Consider the following 15,622-nt stretch of genomic DNA (forward strand, 5'->3'; position numbering starts at 1 on the left):
ACAAGAAAAATAACGATAATCCGTATTACAGCAAAGTTCTTGTTGGGCTGGAAGTGGGGAAAAGTTTGCCCACTCCTTTGCAACATTTGGGTTGGCCTAATGGAGGTGATGCTCTTCTAAGGATTTGGATTTTTTTGGTTTTTGGAAACGTTTGCCTTTAGCTCAGTGGTTCCTAAGCTATTTTGGACCTCTTGGTCGCATAAACCCATCCTCAGACCCTCTGCCCTATGAAAAGCATTACTATAGTCAGAATAGTGGTTATCACCACCCCGAGGAAGATAATAATGCAATACAATTCAAACTTAATAGATTGCACATTTTATTAACAATTACCTTAAATGCACATTTATGCAAAACCCAATTAAACTCTGTAGTTTGAGTGATTCCACAAAACTGAGGAACTTGATCAAGTGATACCTGCTTTTCAAAGTCAGATAGTGATTGACACCCCAAAGCCCAGTGCCTCACTTAGCTGGGCTGCCCTAATCTAGAGAGAACTGGAAGACCCCAGTCAGAAGAGAAAAGTGGGCTGAAATAGAGAAGTATCAAAGACAATGGCCAAATCTATTAAAGATAAAGGGGGGAGTGATTTAGCATACTGTTCCTCTCCCCACCCCCAACATGACTGGCCTTAGGACCCTGCCTGGGTCAGCTTATCTATTGTTTGTTTTGTGCCCTATTCTTCAGCCAAAAAGGCCTGACAGTCCCTACCCTCAGGTCTACAATCTTGAGAGAGATGACACGACACACAAGGAGAAAGGGACAAAGTCAAAACTCAGGCATCCATTGCTAGACAGTTGTTCCTGTAATGACCAGCTGGCCCAGTTTAGGGACAGGAGGTTCCTCATGGAGCTGGGCATTTAGCAAAGCTGATTTGGTGAGCCTTGCTGCCCATCTCTCTTGCACTGAGGGAGTCTGCCAGAATGGCTGCCCCCAGGTGACAGCAGAGGGGAGAGGAGGCCTGGTGGGAGCTGCCACAGCAGATCTGATAGACTGAGCTCTGCTTCCCCGGCCCCCCACTGCTTGCTTACCTTCCAAGCCAGCCTGTAGCCACACCTGACTTGGAAGAGTCACCTTCCTTCACCACAAAGGGTCGCAGGCTAAGCCATTCAAGGTTGCTCATATAGGGATGTCTGAGGAGGGCACCACCCTTGTTCTGGAAAGACATCCCAAAATGGTGCTCAGAGGGGCATAGACCTTTGGAGGCCCTATGCCATGAAAAGATTTTGGTGCCCCCACATATATCTACAGTGGTGCCTCGCAAGACAAAATTAATTCGTTCCACGAGTTTTTCCGTCTTGCAAAGCACGGTGTTGGAAAAGTTTTGGAAAAGCTTCAAAAATCACCAAAGTCTTCAAAAACCTCAAAAAAGGCTACCACACCGCGTGCTATGAGTTGCTCCTCGAAGTCAAGTCGCAACTGTATTAACGGTGTTAAGAAAAAGGAAACAAACTTGCAAGACGTTTCCGTCTTGCGAAGCAAGACTATAGGGAAAATCGTCTTGCGAAGCAGCTCAAAAAACAAAAAACCCTTTCGTCTTGCGAGTTTTCCGTCTTGCGAGGCATTCGTCTTGCGAGGTACCACTGTAATTCAAAATATAAACAATAATAAACTGTAAAATAATGAAATGAAACGAAAACTACAGTAAGATGGAAAGTAATGTTTATTTTTGCATAGTTGTAGAAATGATGTTTGTGTTCAGCTGCACCATATGGTCCAAGGGGAAATTCCTTCTCTTGATGCCCTAAACCCATACTTATTTTGCTTAATGCTTAATCCAGCCCTGGGCAGAGAGACTAGGCTGAGCACAGGAGATGCTGTTACACCCAGCAGGACCACGCATCTCTGCGGATTTATGGCTGATGGTGCAAACGTCACATTAAAGATTCATATTGATTTTCAATTGTATTTTATTGCTCCTTTTCACAGAACCAGAGAATTGTAGAGTTGGGAAAGTCCCCAAGGGTCATCTAGTCCAACCTACTGCAATTAATTATCTCTGAGACTGTAATGCAGTAAAAATACCCTTTGAATTCTATGGAACTGGACCCTTGGAGCTTACTCTCCTGAGGCTTCCAAGGTTGACGCTGCTCCCCAGCCCCGGAGGAATGCCCAGCTGCGAGGCCACGTGGAAAACAGTCACAACGGCACTTTGACCTCCAGCCAGTGTTTTTGCTTTTTTTATTAATGCCACGGCAGACTCAACTAGAACCGGAAATCCCCTTAGGGTCTCAGTGCCAATGCCAGGCTGCCAACCCCAGAGCACTTTTAAAAAGAGAGAGAGAGAAGTGGTCAAGTCCGTGGCTGTGGGATGCTCTGCAGTCCACAGGAAGGTGTTTGAGCTTCGTGGAAGGCTTGACATGCAAGCTCTATTGAAAGTTCGGTTGGCTGTTTTGCTTCAACAGATCAGCTGCAAAGGGCTCTCTGGATCCGTGCACTAGCCTCTCTGGGCCCCAAGGAGACGATCATCTCAGCAACGCTGGGTCCTTCCTGAAATGGACAGGGAGGTTACTCCAGAAAGGGAGGGGGAGCCCTTGCCAACCAGGAAGGAACACCTCCCTACTTGAAAACAAGAGCTCCTGAAGCTTTGTGGAAGCTAGAGTCTGAGAGGCCTCCATTACAGCTTCCCTCTTCCATATTCCTACCACAATTCCATTGACGGAGTGCTCTACAACTTTTCTAGCTGCAGTACCACCACCCCTCCTGAGTAAACGGCCTCGGCCCAGTATACCTGAAGGGGCGTCTCTACCTCCATCGTTCTGCCCAGACACTGAGGTCCAGCTCCGAGGGCCTTCTGGCGGTTCCCTCACTGTGAGAAGTAAGGCTACAGGGAACCAGGCATAGGGCCTTCTTGGTGGTGGCGCCCACCCTGTGGAATGCCCTCCCACCAGATGTCAAGGAAATAAACAAGTATCTGACTTTTAGAAAACATCTGAAGGCAGCTTCCTATGATTTCAGCACTGCCCAATAAATGGAATAACATTAAAAAAACTGGCATCCTGTATTAGGTGTTTAGCTGGCATCTTCATGTTGCCATTCAGGCGCAAAGTAAAGACTTGCTTATCAGGGCATGTCTTGGGGTGGGGGGAGGGCTCACAGAATCATAGAGTTGGAAGGGACCCAGAGGATCGTCTAGTCCAATCCCCTGCAATGCAGGAATATGCAGCTGTCCCTGAATGGAGATCGAACCTGCAACTTTGGCGTTGTCAGCACCATGCTCTAGTCTAACCAACTGAGCTATCCATCCTTATTCTTGGTTTTATTCTAGCTCTAGCTTGACCTGTGGGTTTTTGCTCATACCTTTTCATTATTAATTGTCAGGAATGGTCCATCCGTGTTAACTGATTTCACGTATTTTTATTGTTATAAGACACCGATTTGCTGAAAATGAGGTACAAATAATTTTAGGTCAGCCTTAGTCAATGTGCTGCCCTCTGTGTTTTGGACTACAACTCCCATCAGCCCCAACATGATATGGCTAGGGCTGATGGGAGTTGTAGTCCAAAATACCTCAGGTCTACCAGGCTGGCTCTTTCGATTATTTTAAAGAGATGTAGCAACTACCACTGAGGTCCATTAGCAGAGCCAAGCCAGCTATTGGCTTTCAAAGCAGAGCAATTCAGATGATGAGATTTGGGAAGCAGGGCCAGGGGAAATTTACCTTCTGGCCACTGAGGGCCAAGCGGAGAAGTCTCATCATGCCACTGTACTGGGTCCCACTTATCTGCTCCTGCAGCCGCCTCAGGTCTTTGCCCAGCTCCTCTGGGGTCAGAGCAGCCACCGGCTGTTCCAGCAACCTTTGGGAAGAGAAGGAGAAGAAAAAAGGATATTACTTTAAACTCGTTTTTCTAAATTGTGGCTCAGCTTTCACTTGGAAAAGCTACTGCCAAGTGATTTATAGCATCCATTTTGCAGGGCAGGTTATTTCACTTGCAGAAGACCCTTCATGTGGCAAGGGTCATAGAATTGTAGAATTGGAAGGGACCACGAGGGTCATCTAGTCCAACCCCCTGCAATGGGGCTCAAATGGGGAATCTTTTGCCCAACGTGGGGCTCAAACCCACAACCCTGAGATTAAGAGTTTTATACTCTACCAGCTGAGATAATGTAACGTTCTACTGTTTATTTACCATATGAGGGAGACCGGCTGAAAACAAGCGCTTACTCCAGCATGGAAAGTACCTGGTGTCACTCAGGTGAGGAGGGAGGTGGAGGAGGGCAGACCTCTAGGTGGCTTCAACATCCCAATGGGTTAAAAAAAAACCCCACAGGCAAGGTCCAGGGCAACTCACCTGAGAACCAGCCTTCCTATTTTGTCTGCCTCTGCTGAAATGGTGTGCAGCTCCTCGTGAGGCACGGAGGGCCGGATCCACAAGAAAGAATACTTGGGTGACACCAAGTCCTTGAGGTGGCTTATGTGACCCTGGGGAGGAAGGACCACTGAGGATCAGAGAGACAGGCTGATCAGTTCCCCTGGCTGGAGCCCCCACCCCACACCCCCAACACCACATCTCTCCCTGCCCCACGGCACCTTCTTACCTTCAAGCTGAAGAGTTTCCAGCTAGGAAACATATATAGCATGAAGTTCGCCTGGCACCTGCATTATACACCTTTAGGCGCCAGGCAAAAATGTTCCTTTTTAACCAGGCCTTTGGTTGGTCTGTTTGACATTCTATACCCTTCTAAAATGTGGCTCTTTTCAGGGTGTGTGTTGTTGGGTTGTTGTTTTTATTATGATTATACAGTGGTACCTCTAGTTATGAACTTAATTATTTCCGGAGATCCGTTCTTAACCTGAAACGGTTCTTAACAAGAGGCGTGCTTTCGCTAATGGAGCCTCTTGCTGCTGCTGCTGCGCCGCCAGCACACATTTTCCGTTCTCATGCTGGGGCAAAGTTCTCAACTCGAGGTAACTCTTCCAGGTTAGTGGAGTTTGTAACCTGAAGTGTTTGTAAGCTGAGGTGTTTGTAACTTGAGGTACCACTGTATATGTTGTGATCTATTCTGTGAACCGCCCTGAGATCTCCGGGTATAAGGCGGTATATAAACTCAATTATTAATAATAATAATAATAATAATAATAATAATAATAATAAGTATTTCTTATGCAAATATTGAGGCACCCAGTAACTCAGTACCACCAGTGTATGGAAATCATCTGGCTCATTTAAGCCTATGTTATTTCATAATGATGAAACTCACAGGTGGAGGACACTCTTATTTTTATATATCTTTATTATTTGTAAAGGAAACTATGTCTGAGTTAACACTTCGTTATCCCTTTGGAGACGTGCTGTATCTTTTGTGCTTCCAGGATGTGATGCTTTGCGGTGTTAAAATTTAGGGCCTTTGTTTCCTTTCCTTTCGTCACGTTGACATTTATTTAAAAACAAAAACACACACAAGAAAGCAAAGAGGCAGGCGCACTTGCGCACAGACACACACACCCTCTTTGCCTGACTTACCATTCTAAGCAGCAGCACCTGCTCCACGTAGCCCTTCTCAAGGACCTCCCGGTCTACCACCTGGCTCCCATAGGTCTCCTCCACAGAGGCCTGCACCTCTGCCACCAGCTCTTGCCGTTGCAGGTCATCTTCAATCCGACGGGTCAGGTGGATCCTGTGCACACACACAAAGCCACTTCATAGAATCATACAACTGAAGAGTTGGAAAGGACCCTGAGGAGAATTTAAGCCATCCCCCTGCAGTACTAGAATATGCAGCTAGAATATCCACTTGGGTATCAAACCTGCAGCCTTGACATTGTCAGCAGCATGCTTTAACCGGCTGAGCTATAAGGGGTGGGATGAACTTTTAGGGATGCACTTCCTCAGTTTCTCAGCGATGCCTGTTTGCACCCTCTGTAACATCTTGCTTTTTCTTCCCTGAATGCAGCCTGACTTCAAGGAGGAGGCAGAAGAGACCCCTGAGCTGGAGGGGGACTGGGCTCCAGGGAAGGGAACAGGGAAGGGGACCAAAAGGTGATGCTCAGCAGATGCAGACCCGCCCCCCCCCCCGGGATAAACAGCCCGCAGATCAACAGCCAACCAGGAAATGCATGGAAGCTGGTGCTACCCTGCCCCTCTGGTTCCTCCACCTGTTGAACTCGGACAGCTTCTCAAGATCCAGCAGGGCCGAGTGCCTTTCGATCCTGCTCACGTTGAACTCCTCAGTCAGCTCCTTCAACGTCCTGCCCATCCGGTTATCTGCAAAAGAAACCAAGAGTTCTGATTAGATTTTGATTAGATTGATTAAAATCTCAAACAGGAATGGAAATGTGTAGAAGAATACATGACCAAAACATGCTCCAACAAGAATTTATTGATATGTATAGACTGATTTCACAAAGTTAAGTTAAGCTAAGCAGATATATAAGACTGAATGTTTAATTATTAAGATACAAAAATACTATCTCAATACAGTGGTGCCCCACAAGACAAACGCCTCGCAAGACGGAAAACCCGCTAAACAAAAGGGTTTTCCGTTTTGGAGGCGCTTCGCAAAACGAATTTCCCTATGGGCTTCCTTCGCAAGACGAAAGCCCATAGGGAAATCTCCGGGACAGCGGGGAAGTGCAGCGCGTCTTCCCCACTGTCCTCGGACCTCCTCCGAAGGCTGGCGGCGGGGCGGAGAGACCTCCTCCCGCCGCCAGCCTTCGTTTCTCCGCTATCCCGGACGGCTTTTGAAGGCAGGCGGGGGGGAGCAAAGACTTTCGCCCCCCGCCGGCCTTCAGAAGAGGTCCAGGATCGCCCCGGACAGCGGAGAAGTCCTCCGCTGTCCCGGGGGTTTTTAAAATGCTGGGGGTGGGAAGAAAAGCCCTTGTCCCCCCCCCCAGCCTTCAGAAGAGGTCGGGGGACAGACTGTCCCCGGACCTGGTCTGAAGTCGGTTTCCATAGGAACGCATTGATTGATTTTCAATGCATTCCTATGGGAAACCGTGCTTCGCAAGACGAAAAACTCGCAAGAAGAAAAAACTTGCGGAACGAATTAATTTTGTCTTGCGAGGCACCACTGTAATAAAGTTATAAAATAATAACAAGGAAGTCACGCACGGGTGGAGGGAAGACACAGGGCAAGAAATAAGAAATGGATAGATGCTGGTACATAATGAAATGTGATAATGTGAATTTACGAATGTAATGTATATGTATCATTATGAAAAGATTTCCTATATGTATTGCAACATTAATAATAATAATGTGCTCATCTTTCACAGCTGCCCACTGGCTGCCATCAGGAGCTCAGGTGAAGCCCATCTTCAAGCAACTCCAATGCAGGCCTCTTGCAAGTGGACCGCCAAGGCCACGTCTCTCAGCACCCATCAGCTGATCGGCACTGCCTCTGATGCCCTTTGGTTTGCAAACAGACCTCAAAGGGATGGCAGCCACCAGCCCTCTGCCACACCTTCACCTAAAGTCACCTCTGATGTGGGGAGCAAAGGGGAAAGGGGTATGTGGTCGGAGGTAAACAGCTTTGTGGGCTAATTTAGGCCCACAAGATGCAGATCTCCCACTCCTGGGTTAGGCGATGCTTTAGAAACACAGGAATCTGCCTTACCCCATCGGACCTTTGTTCCATGTAACTCAGCACTGCCAACACTTGACAGGCAGTTGTTCTCTAGGGTTTCAGGCAGGGACTCTTTCCTAGCTCTACCTAGAGGTGCCACTGTGGATTGAATTTCTGAGCTGCAACCCCTTCTCCAGAGTCTGGGCTTTCTACATTCAGCAAGGGGTTAGACTCCTGCTGCCTTGGTTCCATAAACACATCCCCAGTGGCCCCACTTTACCCTACAAAAAGCATTATTCAGAGTAACAGTTTGCACAACCCACAATTGCACAATTATTCAAAATTCAATTACAGTTGTACCTTGGAAGTCAAATGGAATCTGTTCCAGAAGTCTGTTCGACTTCCAAAACGTTTGGAAACCAAGGCGTGACTTCTGATTGGCTGCAGGAAGCTCTTGCAGACAATCGGAACCCGCATTGGATGTTCGGGTTCCAAAGAATGTTCGCAAACTGGAACACTCACTTCCGGGTTTTCGGCATTCGGGAGCCAAAACGTCCAAGTCGCAAAGCATTCAACTTCTGAGATACAACTATTTAATTTAATTAATTCATCAACCTTGATGATAATTATTTCCAGCTCTAGCACCAGCCTGCAGCTCCCTTGCCCAGGTAATCCAACTGCCCCCCACTTTGGGACCCAATGGAATCGATGGCACACAACTCTAGGATTCCACGGAGAAGCAACAGTGATGGGCTAAGCAGAAAATGTCCTGGAAGGCCTCAGGAAGCCCAGGGACTACCTACTGAGGAGGGACCAGCTCCAGGAGAGACTCCACTGGACACAGTCATTTGCCAAGACAAGGTGGAAAAGCGGGACACCCATAATTTTATAAGCAGGATTCAAACATAAGCAGAGAATTCACACCAACTGAGCCAGCCGGCTGGGGTGCCAAGGGCTACGGCCTCCTTACCTGCAAATCCAGAGCCACAATTTGTCATGATGTCCAACAGGGCTTCGGGCAACCAGCCATCCTGCGCAAGCTGCTCCACAAAGATGTCCCCCTGCCTCTTGGAAAGCTTGCTGCCGTCTTTGTTCAGGAGCAGCGGGAGGTGGCCAAATTGAGGTGGGTCCCAGCCAAAGGCCCTGTAGAGGAGGAGGTGCTTGGAGGTGGAGATGAGCCACTCTGCCCCCCGCAGGACATGGCTGATCCCCATGACGTGGTCATCCACCACGTTGGCCAGGTGGTAGGTGGGGAAGCCATCGCTCTTCAGGATCACCGGATCCCCTTCGACGCTGGCGACAACGTGCTTGCTCCAGCCGTGGATCAGGTCGCAGAAGGGTTCCGAGTTCTCCTCCAGGCGGAAGCGCATGACAGAGTCAGCACCCTGAGACACCTTCTCAGCCACCTGCTTGGGGCTCAGGTGGCGGCACCTGTTGTCATATCTGTAAGGAGAGGGGCAGGGTTAGGAATCACATTGGAAGCAGCAGCAGCAGCAGCAGAAGGCTTCATCTGTAACCTAAGCTGCTGGTTCTCATTCAACTGAACCAACACAAAACTCCAAGGCTTTGAGAAACCCAGAATCCCAGCTGACTGAACCACCCTGCCTTTGATGGAGGCAGGAAACTTGTCTCCAGAACTTGTACTTCTACAGGGGTCGCACATTGGCACTTTGGAACTCCCTGCCTGTTTATTTATTTTTTATTATTCATTTGCAGTATTTATAGCCCACAGTATTTTCAATCCCGGAGTGGGGAACAAAGCAATGAAAACAGAGAAAAACAACATATAAAAGTCACAAAAACAATAAACAACTAAGGTAAACAAGGAAAATTACAGGAATGCAAAGCCTGTATTTCCAATTTAACCAAATACCTAGGTAAAAACAAGCAAATCATTCAAACAGATTTGTTTCAAACAGAGCCAGTGTGGTGTAGTGGTTAGTGTGTTGGACTAAGACCTGGGAGGCTGGGGTTTGAATCCCCACTCAGCCATAAAGCTCAATGGGGCCCCCCTAGGCCAGTCACTGCCTCTCAGCCTGGCCTACCTCACAGGGTTGTTTTTAAGGACAAAATGAGGAAAGGGAAAATTGTGTATGCCACTTTAAGCTCCTTGGAGGAAAGGTGGGATATAAACATAAGAAAAAGAAAAAAGAAGACAAACAGATGGTCTTAGTGATAGTTCCCATCCCCTTTTCAATTATGGCTGCTGACTCTTTCCCTCTCTGTCTCTCCCACAAAGAGAACCTGTACTCTGTGGCTTTTGAACAACTTAACACATTTTGCCCCCGCCCCCAAACCCTCCAAGTTCTCACTCTGAGCAGGATAAATTGTTGCCCACAAGCAGCCATAGCAAAAGATCTCCCAAGCCCTTCTCCACAGTAGCAACAGAGCAATGAACATATACTAAGGAAATTTGGGGAGGGGGCGTCAAGCCACAGCTAGTGCTTCTTTCTCCTTCCCTCTTAGATTCACAGAATTAGTCCAACTCCTTGCAACGCATAAGGCAAAGGTCCTAGCTCTATTGTTCCAGATACTGCTGGAGATTGAGAAACAGGCCCCTGAAGCCGATAAGCCTGATAAGGCAAATACTGGCCTTTCCCGGCCATCAAGGCCATCCCTGAGTGTAAGCATGCTGGATCAAGGCCAGAAGTCCACAGAGCCCCACACGGACAATTCTTTGGACTCACCCAGCCCTGCCTCCTGATTCCCCATCAGCCAAACATCAGCCCCCATCCCATCCACATTCAGGACTCTCCTTGGAAGAACGCAGAATTGTCAAAGGCAGAGAGACATGTAGCAATCCTGCGGCTGAGCAGGACCCAGGTTGCGTCAGCAGCCATGCAGAGAGCACACCCAGGTCTAACCTCCACCTGATCCTTACCGCGGCGTCTGCCGGTTCCTCAGCGCCTCTTTCTTCAGCAGCTCCAGGCGCTGGGGGGTGCAAAAGCAGCGGTAGGCAGCCCCCTTCTCCAGAAGCAGCTCTGCAGCTTCCCTGTATAGGCTGAGTCGCTGGGATTGCTGGTAGGGGGCTGCTTGGCCGCCCCGGCGAGGGCTCTCCACGGGTGGGATGCCTGCAAGGGGAGGCAGGGGACAGCTCTTCAGAAGCAACCAAGAGCAAAGGGGTCCCAAACGTGGTCCACCCTGCCCTCCCGTGGACCACTTGGAAATTGCTGAGGATGGTCAAGAGCTGCCGCCAGGCGTGAGGTGTGCCGCCCACTCGCCTGCCATTTTGTCACCCCCCTCAGTCATGACACCTGGGGATGCACCCACCACCACCCCCTTCCTACGCCTCTGGGGGAACTCGAGTGCACATTTGGAAAAGTGCAGACAGAGATAGGCTTACAGTAACTCAGATCATTTAAATCCCAGAGAGGCTCAAAGTCCCCATATCCCATAATCACATGATGATTTTATCAGGTGAAGGAGTGGTGACTCTATCTGCTCCCCTGATTTAAAAAAAATCCCCATTCCCAGGTCACTAAAATCCCAACTCACTGGACTGTGCTGCAGCCCAGTGGTCAATACACACATTTCCCCCTTTTAAACAAGGCTTTTCTGATGGAAATGCCTGTAGCAAGAGTTAGAGGAAGATAGTGGTACCTCGGGTTAAGTACTTAATTCGTTCTGGAGGTCTGTTCTTAACCTGAAACTGTTCTTAACCTGAAGACCACTTTAGCTAATGGGGCCTCCTGCTGCCGCCACGCCGCTGGAGCACGATTTCTGTTCTTATCCTGAAGCAAAGTTCTTAACCTGAAGCACTATTTCTGGGTTAGCAGAGTCTGTAACCTGAACCGTATGTAACCTGAAGCATATGTAACCTGAAGCGTATGTAACCTGAGGTACCACTGTAGTATAAAAGGGCAGGCAATCTTGTGGGCACCCCAGTGACAAAATCATCAAGAAGTAGGCAGGTGAGTTAGGCACCTGTGAGAGTGCAGCCACAGGGCGAGGAGGCCAGAGCAATCAACCCTCTCCCTTTCTGGATCTTGCAAATCCCAACTTTCCAAATAGAAAAACTATAACAAAGAAAATGCACATTATGCAGGTGGAAAAATCAAGTGTGGGAGGGAGCCATCCAGTTTCTGAACACAGAGTGTCAGATGTACAATTCTTTGCTTGCTGGACAGAAGTCACATGTGTCTGAAGTGTGGTGGATAACTCACCATCAGCAAATAAATTTGTTTCCTTGAGGCCAAGGCAGCTGGCCTGGAGACTATGTTTTGCTTAGTTTTTTTGCAAGTAAGCAAGGAAACAAGGAGAGGGGAGTCTGAGCCCCTTTCTATGAGGTTAAGCATCAGGGAGGGTGGATAACTTGCTGAGAGTGATGGGGCAGCTGTCCTGTTCTCCAAGGTGGTTTATGATGATGCTGGGAAAGAAAAGTGGGGGTGGCGAGAGGAGGGGGGTGGAATATTTTCTATTTCCCCACTCCCTGGATAAGACAGAAAAACCAAGAACAAAGAGACCTACATTGGCTCCCAGTACGTTTCCGAGCACAATCCAAAATGCTGGTGCTGACCTTTAAAACCCTAAATGGCCTCGGCCCTGTATACCTGAAGAAGCATCTCCACCCCCATCATCCAGCCTGGACACCGAGAGCCAGCTCCGAGGGCCCTCACTGTGAGAAGTGAAGTTACAAGGAGCCAGGCAGAGGGCCTTCTCGGTAGTGACACCCACCCTGTGGAACGCCCTCCCATCAGATGTCAAAAAGATAACAAAGTATACAACCTTGGGAAGACATCTGAAGGTAGCCCTGCATAGGGAAGTTTTAAAATGTTTAATGCAACCCAGTCAGATGGGCGGGTTATAAAAAATAAAAAAATCTGATCATCTTGCACTGCTTCCCTGAGGAAACCTGGCAAAGGATGCAACCCCACACACTGTTTGGCCCCTGTGTTAGAGCCTGAACTGCATGCATGTGTAGGGAAGCAGAATTACCTGCCCATTCCAGCATATCTTCTATGCCTTCAGCAGCCCCGGGAACCACCCGGCTTTGGTCTGTGTCCTCCAGTCTGAGGATGAAGCTCCCTTGGTGTTTCTTGGCAAAAATGTAGTTGTACAAAGCAGTCCGCAGGCCACCTAGGTGCAGGAACCCTGCACAGCACGTAGAAAAGGAAGAACAGGGTACATGAGGCACAACTCTGGTGCTATAATCAGAGGTCGTTTGCTGTTCTAGCTGAAAAGAGAACCTCCACATCAAGAGTCATTCCACTTCCAATTACATGAGCAGGAGAGAAGTGAACGGTTTGAAATGTGCAAGCAGTTGAAAAATATCTTCCTTCTCAAAATAATATTAGAATTCAGGCTGGCTGGTTCAGAACATGCAATGCATATCACAGCCCCAAGAGAAAGAGGAGGCCGTTTACTTAGTTAACTTTAAAAAGAGGAATAGGCAAAAGTAGGGAGAAAAGGTGTGCTGAGAGATGTTAACAATGACAGCTGAAATGGAACTCCCGTGTTCAAGAGCAATCTACCTCTGATTAACAAAGGAAGGCATTTTTATGAGCTTCCCAGAAACATGCACTTGGCCTTTTTTGGATGCAGCTGTGATGGAATAGAATTTCCACCTTCTGCAACCAGCACTGTTATGATGGCAGTTGCGAGGCAAACTATATGGAAATCACCAGGTTCGGGAAGGCTGAATAAGATAGGTTTTCGGTCTGATCCAAGCACCTGGGCAATTCTTGTGCTATCCCCACATATCCAACTTCACCTGGATTCAGGGACCTTCAACCACAAGGGTAAGCAAACTTCAGGCTTCCATGATCTACTCTGATTTCTACTGAGACACCTTTGACAAACCCCCTTTGTTTTTGTTCATCCCACATCAAGAGCATAACAGCAGCATCTCAGCTCCAAGGACAGTCATAAAAACCAAGAGGCATTCAATTAGGCCTGCACAACTCATGATTCATGAAGCTGACTAGATCCCACCATTGGTATTTACTTAGATATAACTCAATGAGCAAGTGTGTAGCGGTCAGAGGCCTAGGATCTTGGGAGACCACATTTTTTTAATGACTAAGTTGTTTTTAATATAGTTTGAATGCTGTAACCCATCCTGGGACCTTAGTGTGAAGGGCAGGTAAAAAAATTAATTGATACCTATTAATACTTGTTATATGGCTTGCATAATCATTTTGCCATAGCGTGGTTTCCATTTATAACCAACAATAGTGTATTACACAAACCTCCAATGGCTCATGCATTGCTATGGAATGGGTTATTTGCCTTTCCCCTGATGGGTTCTCTTAAACCTGTTTCAGACTATCCCTTTGTTGTTGATGATGATGATGGCACAGTTACAGCTGCGGGGTTTGTTCTCTTTTTATTTCTCTGCACATCCTATTGACTTTTTACTGTAGTTTTACTGTAGCTGTAGTTTCAGCAAACCAGCAAACACGTATTTTTTAAAATATGATAACAATATCCGATTTGGCGAATCGCTTTTGCAAACTGCCCGGGAAGGCAGCACGAAAGCACCCGAATAACCCTAATCATGTCAGGCAGCGGCCCAAGGAAGTCCCCGCGGCTTCGGCAGCTAGGCGAGGAGCTCCGCGTGGCTCCGGGGCAGCTCACCTGTGGGGCTGGGCGCGAACCTCACCCGCACGCCGCACCCCCGGACTGCGCCTCGCAAGGCATCCCCCGCCGCTGCAGCCCCCAGTCCCATGGCGGCAGCGGCAGCAGCGGCCTCCCAGCTGTAGAATCAACAGGCAGCGGCAGAAGCGCACGTGGTCTAACACAAGGCCCCGCCCCCCGCGCTCCATTGGCTACATCCTGTCGGTCATTCAGTTTCCGACAGGAACAAGGGGCGGAGCCAGACTTAAAGAAACAGCGTCCTCGCTGCGGCCGCAGAAATGGGGCAACGCCGAAGTGGGACCAAATACTATCAGTTTTACTTTTTATTTTTTTAATTATTTTAAATTTTCAATAGTATCTTTATTTTTCTATTCTATATTAAGGGGAGGAAGAGAAGGTGGATTTATTTTTTATATACATTATTTTTGCGGGGTTTTTTGGCTAATAGAACCTGGATCAAGCTGCTCCAATCAATTTATTCTTTATATATACGTGTGTGCGTATTTATATTATTTATTTCATAAAATGTGTACACTGCCTGATTGTAAAAAAACCACAACTCTTCAAGCAGTTTACAAAAATAAGAAACAATATATATGAAACAATTATCAATAAGACAAGTTAGCAACAATAATCTAAAACTTTAGTATATGGTAGCACAGCAAATTAGCTAGAAGGCTGACCACTGGTGTTTCCTTTGCATCCTGCTTGGGGGGGGGGGCTTCCCAGAGGAGGATGCACCTAATTGGCCACTGCCCCTATAAGAGACAGGCTTGCAGCGGAGCTCCAAGGGCCACCCTTCTCTAGGTAAGACAACCTTAGCTGAGAGGCAGAGCAACTGCCTGCCATGCAAAAGGTCCTGGGTGGGAAAGAGTCCCTGCCAGAGTTCCTGGAGACTGGCTGTGCTAAGTAACTATGTTCCTGTAAAAGCAACCAGTCTGATTAGCTTCCATTTATTGGCTGTCTGGTCCTGTGTTCTCCTGCTCCACTGAGGCTCTTTTGAGGCGTGTTGAGAACTTGGCTTTTGATAGTGCTGTTTTTATTAGCTGTATTGTAATGCACGTATTTTTAATATTGTTTTAATTCTGTCAGAGTTTAATTACTTTTCAATGGTTGTCTTATATATATATATAGCTTTTTTGTATTTTATCTGTGTTGTTTTTATTTGTGGAAGCCACCCTGAGTCGCCTTGGGGGGTAAAAGCAGGATATAAATACTGTAACAAGAAGAGACAGAGGCGGCAGCAAGAAGGCGGTGGTCAAAACTGTGTCAAATATTTAATAAATAATAATTAAATAATATTTATTTTTACTTTTTTTTAAAAGCGTCATTCCCTTTTCTATCTTTCTTTAAGGCTTTTCCACCGCCTCTCCAGCTTGGGCGACTTACAAAACCAAACCACGTGTAACTTCAACGCTACAGCGGAGCAGCCTCCAGCAACCCTCCACCGGGCTTTTGGACTACAACTCCCATCAGCCCTTGCCGCCACAACATCCATGTTGGCTGGCTGACTGCGGGGAGAAGGAGGTGGCGGGAGCCG

General features: G+C 47.7%; 1 protein-coding gene across 1 annotated transcript; it reads right to left on the reverse strand.

Moving 5' to 3' along the window:
* Nucleotides 1–1,645: 1,645 nt before the first annotated feature.
* EARS2 (glutamyl-tRNA synthetase 2, mitochondrial) lies at nucleotides 1,646–14,240 on the reverse strand. Its single transcript, XM_028706552.2, has 9 exons — nucleotides 14,083–14,240; nucleotides 12,442–12,597; nucleotides 10,388–10,577; nucleotides 8,477–8,949; nucleotides 6,098–6,206; nucleotides 5,466–5,619; nucleotides 4,293–4,423; nucleotides 3,662–3,797; nucleotides 1,646–2,490 (listed from the first exon to the last, which is right to left on the reverse strand). The coding sequence occupies exons 1-9, from the start codon at nucleotides 14,171–14,173 to the stop codon at nucleotides 2,407–2,409; spliced, it is 1,524 nt and encodes a 507-aa protein (XP_028562385.2). The 5' UTR covers nucleotides 14,174–14,240; the 3' UTR covers nucleotides 1,646–2,406.
* Nucleotides 14,241–15,622: the final 1,382 nt, after the last annotated feature.

Source organism: Podarcis muralis, chromosome 14 (assembly GCF_964188315.1).
Source record: "Podarcis muralis chromosome 14, rPodMur119.hap1.1, whole genome shotgun sequence".
NCBI lineage: Eukaryota > Metazoa > Chordata > Lepidosauria > Squamata > Lacertidae > Podarcis > Podarcis muralis.

Coding starts and splice junctions, on each gene's coding strand:
- EARS2 (XM_028706552.2), bottom strand. CDS start 14,173: ATGGGACTGGGGGCTGCAGCGGCGGGGGATGCCTTGCGAGGCGCAGTC. Junction 10,578..12,441: donor AGATATGCTGGAATGGGCAG/GTAATTCTGCTT, acceptor CTCCCCTTGCAG/GCATCCCACCCGTGGAGAGC. Junction 2,491..3,661: donor TGGCCCTCAGTGGCCAGAAG/GTAAATTTCCCC, acceptor TGTCCATTTCAG/GAAGGACCCAGCGTTGCTGA.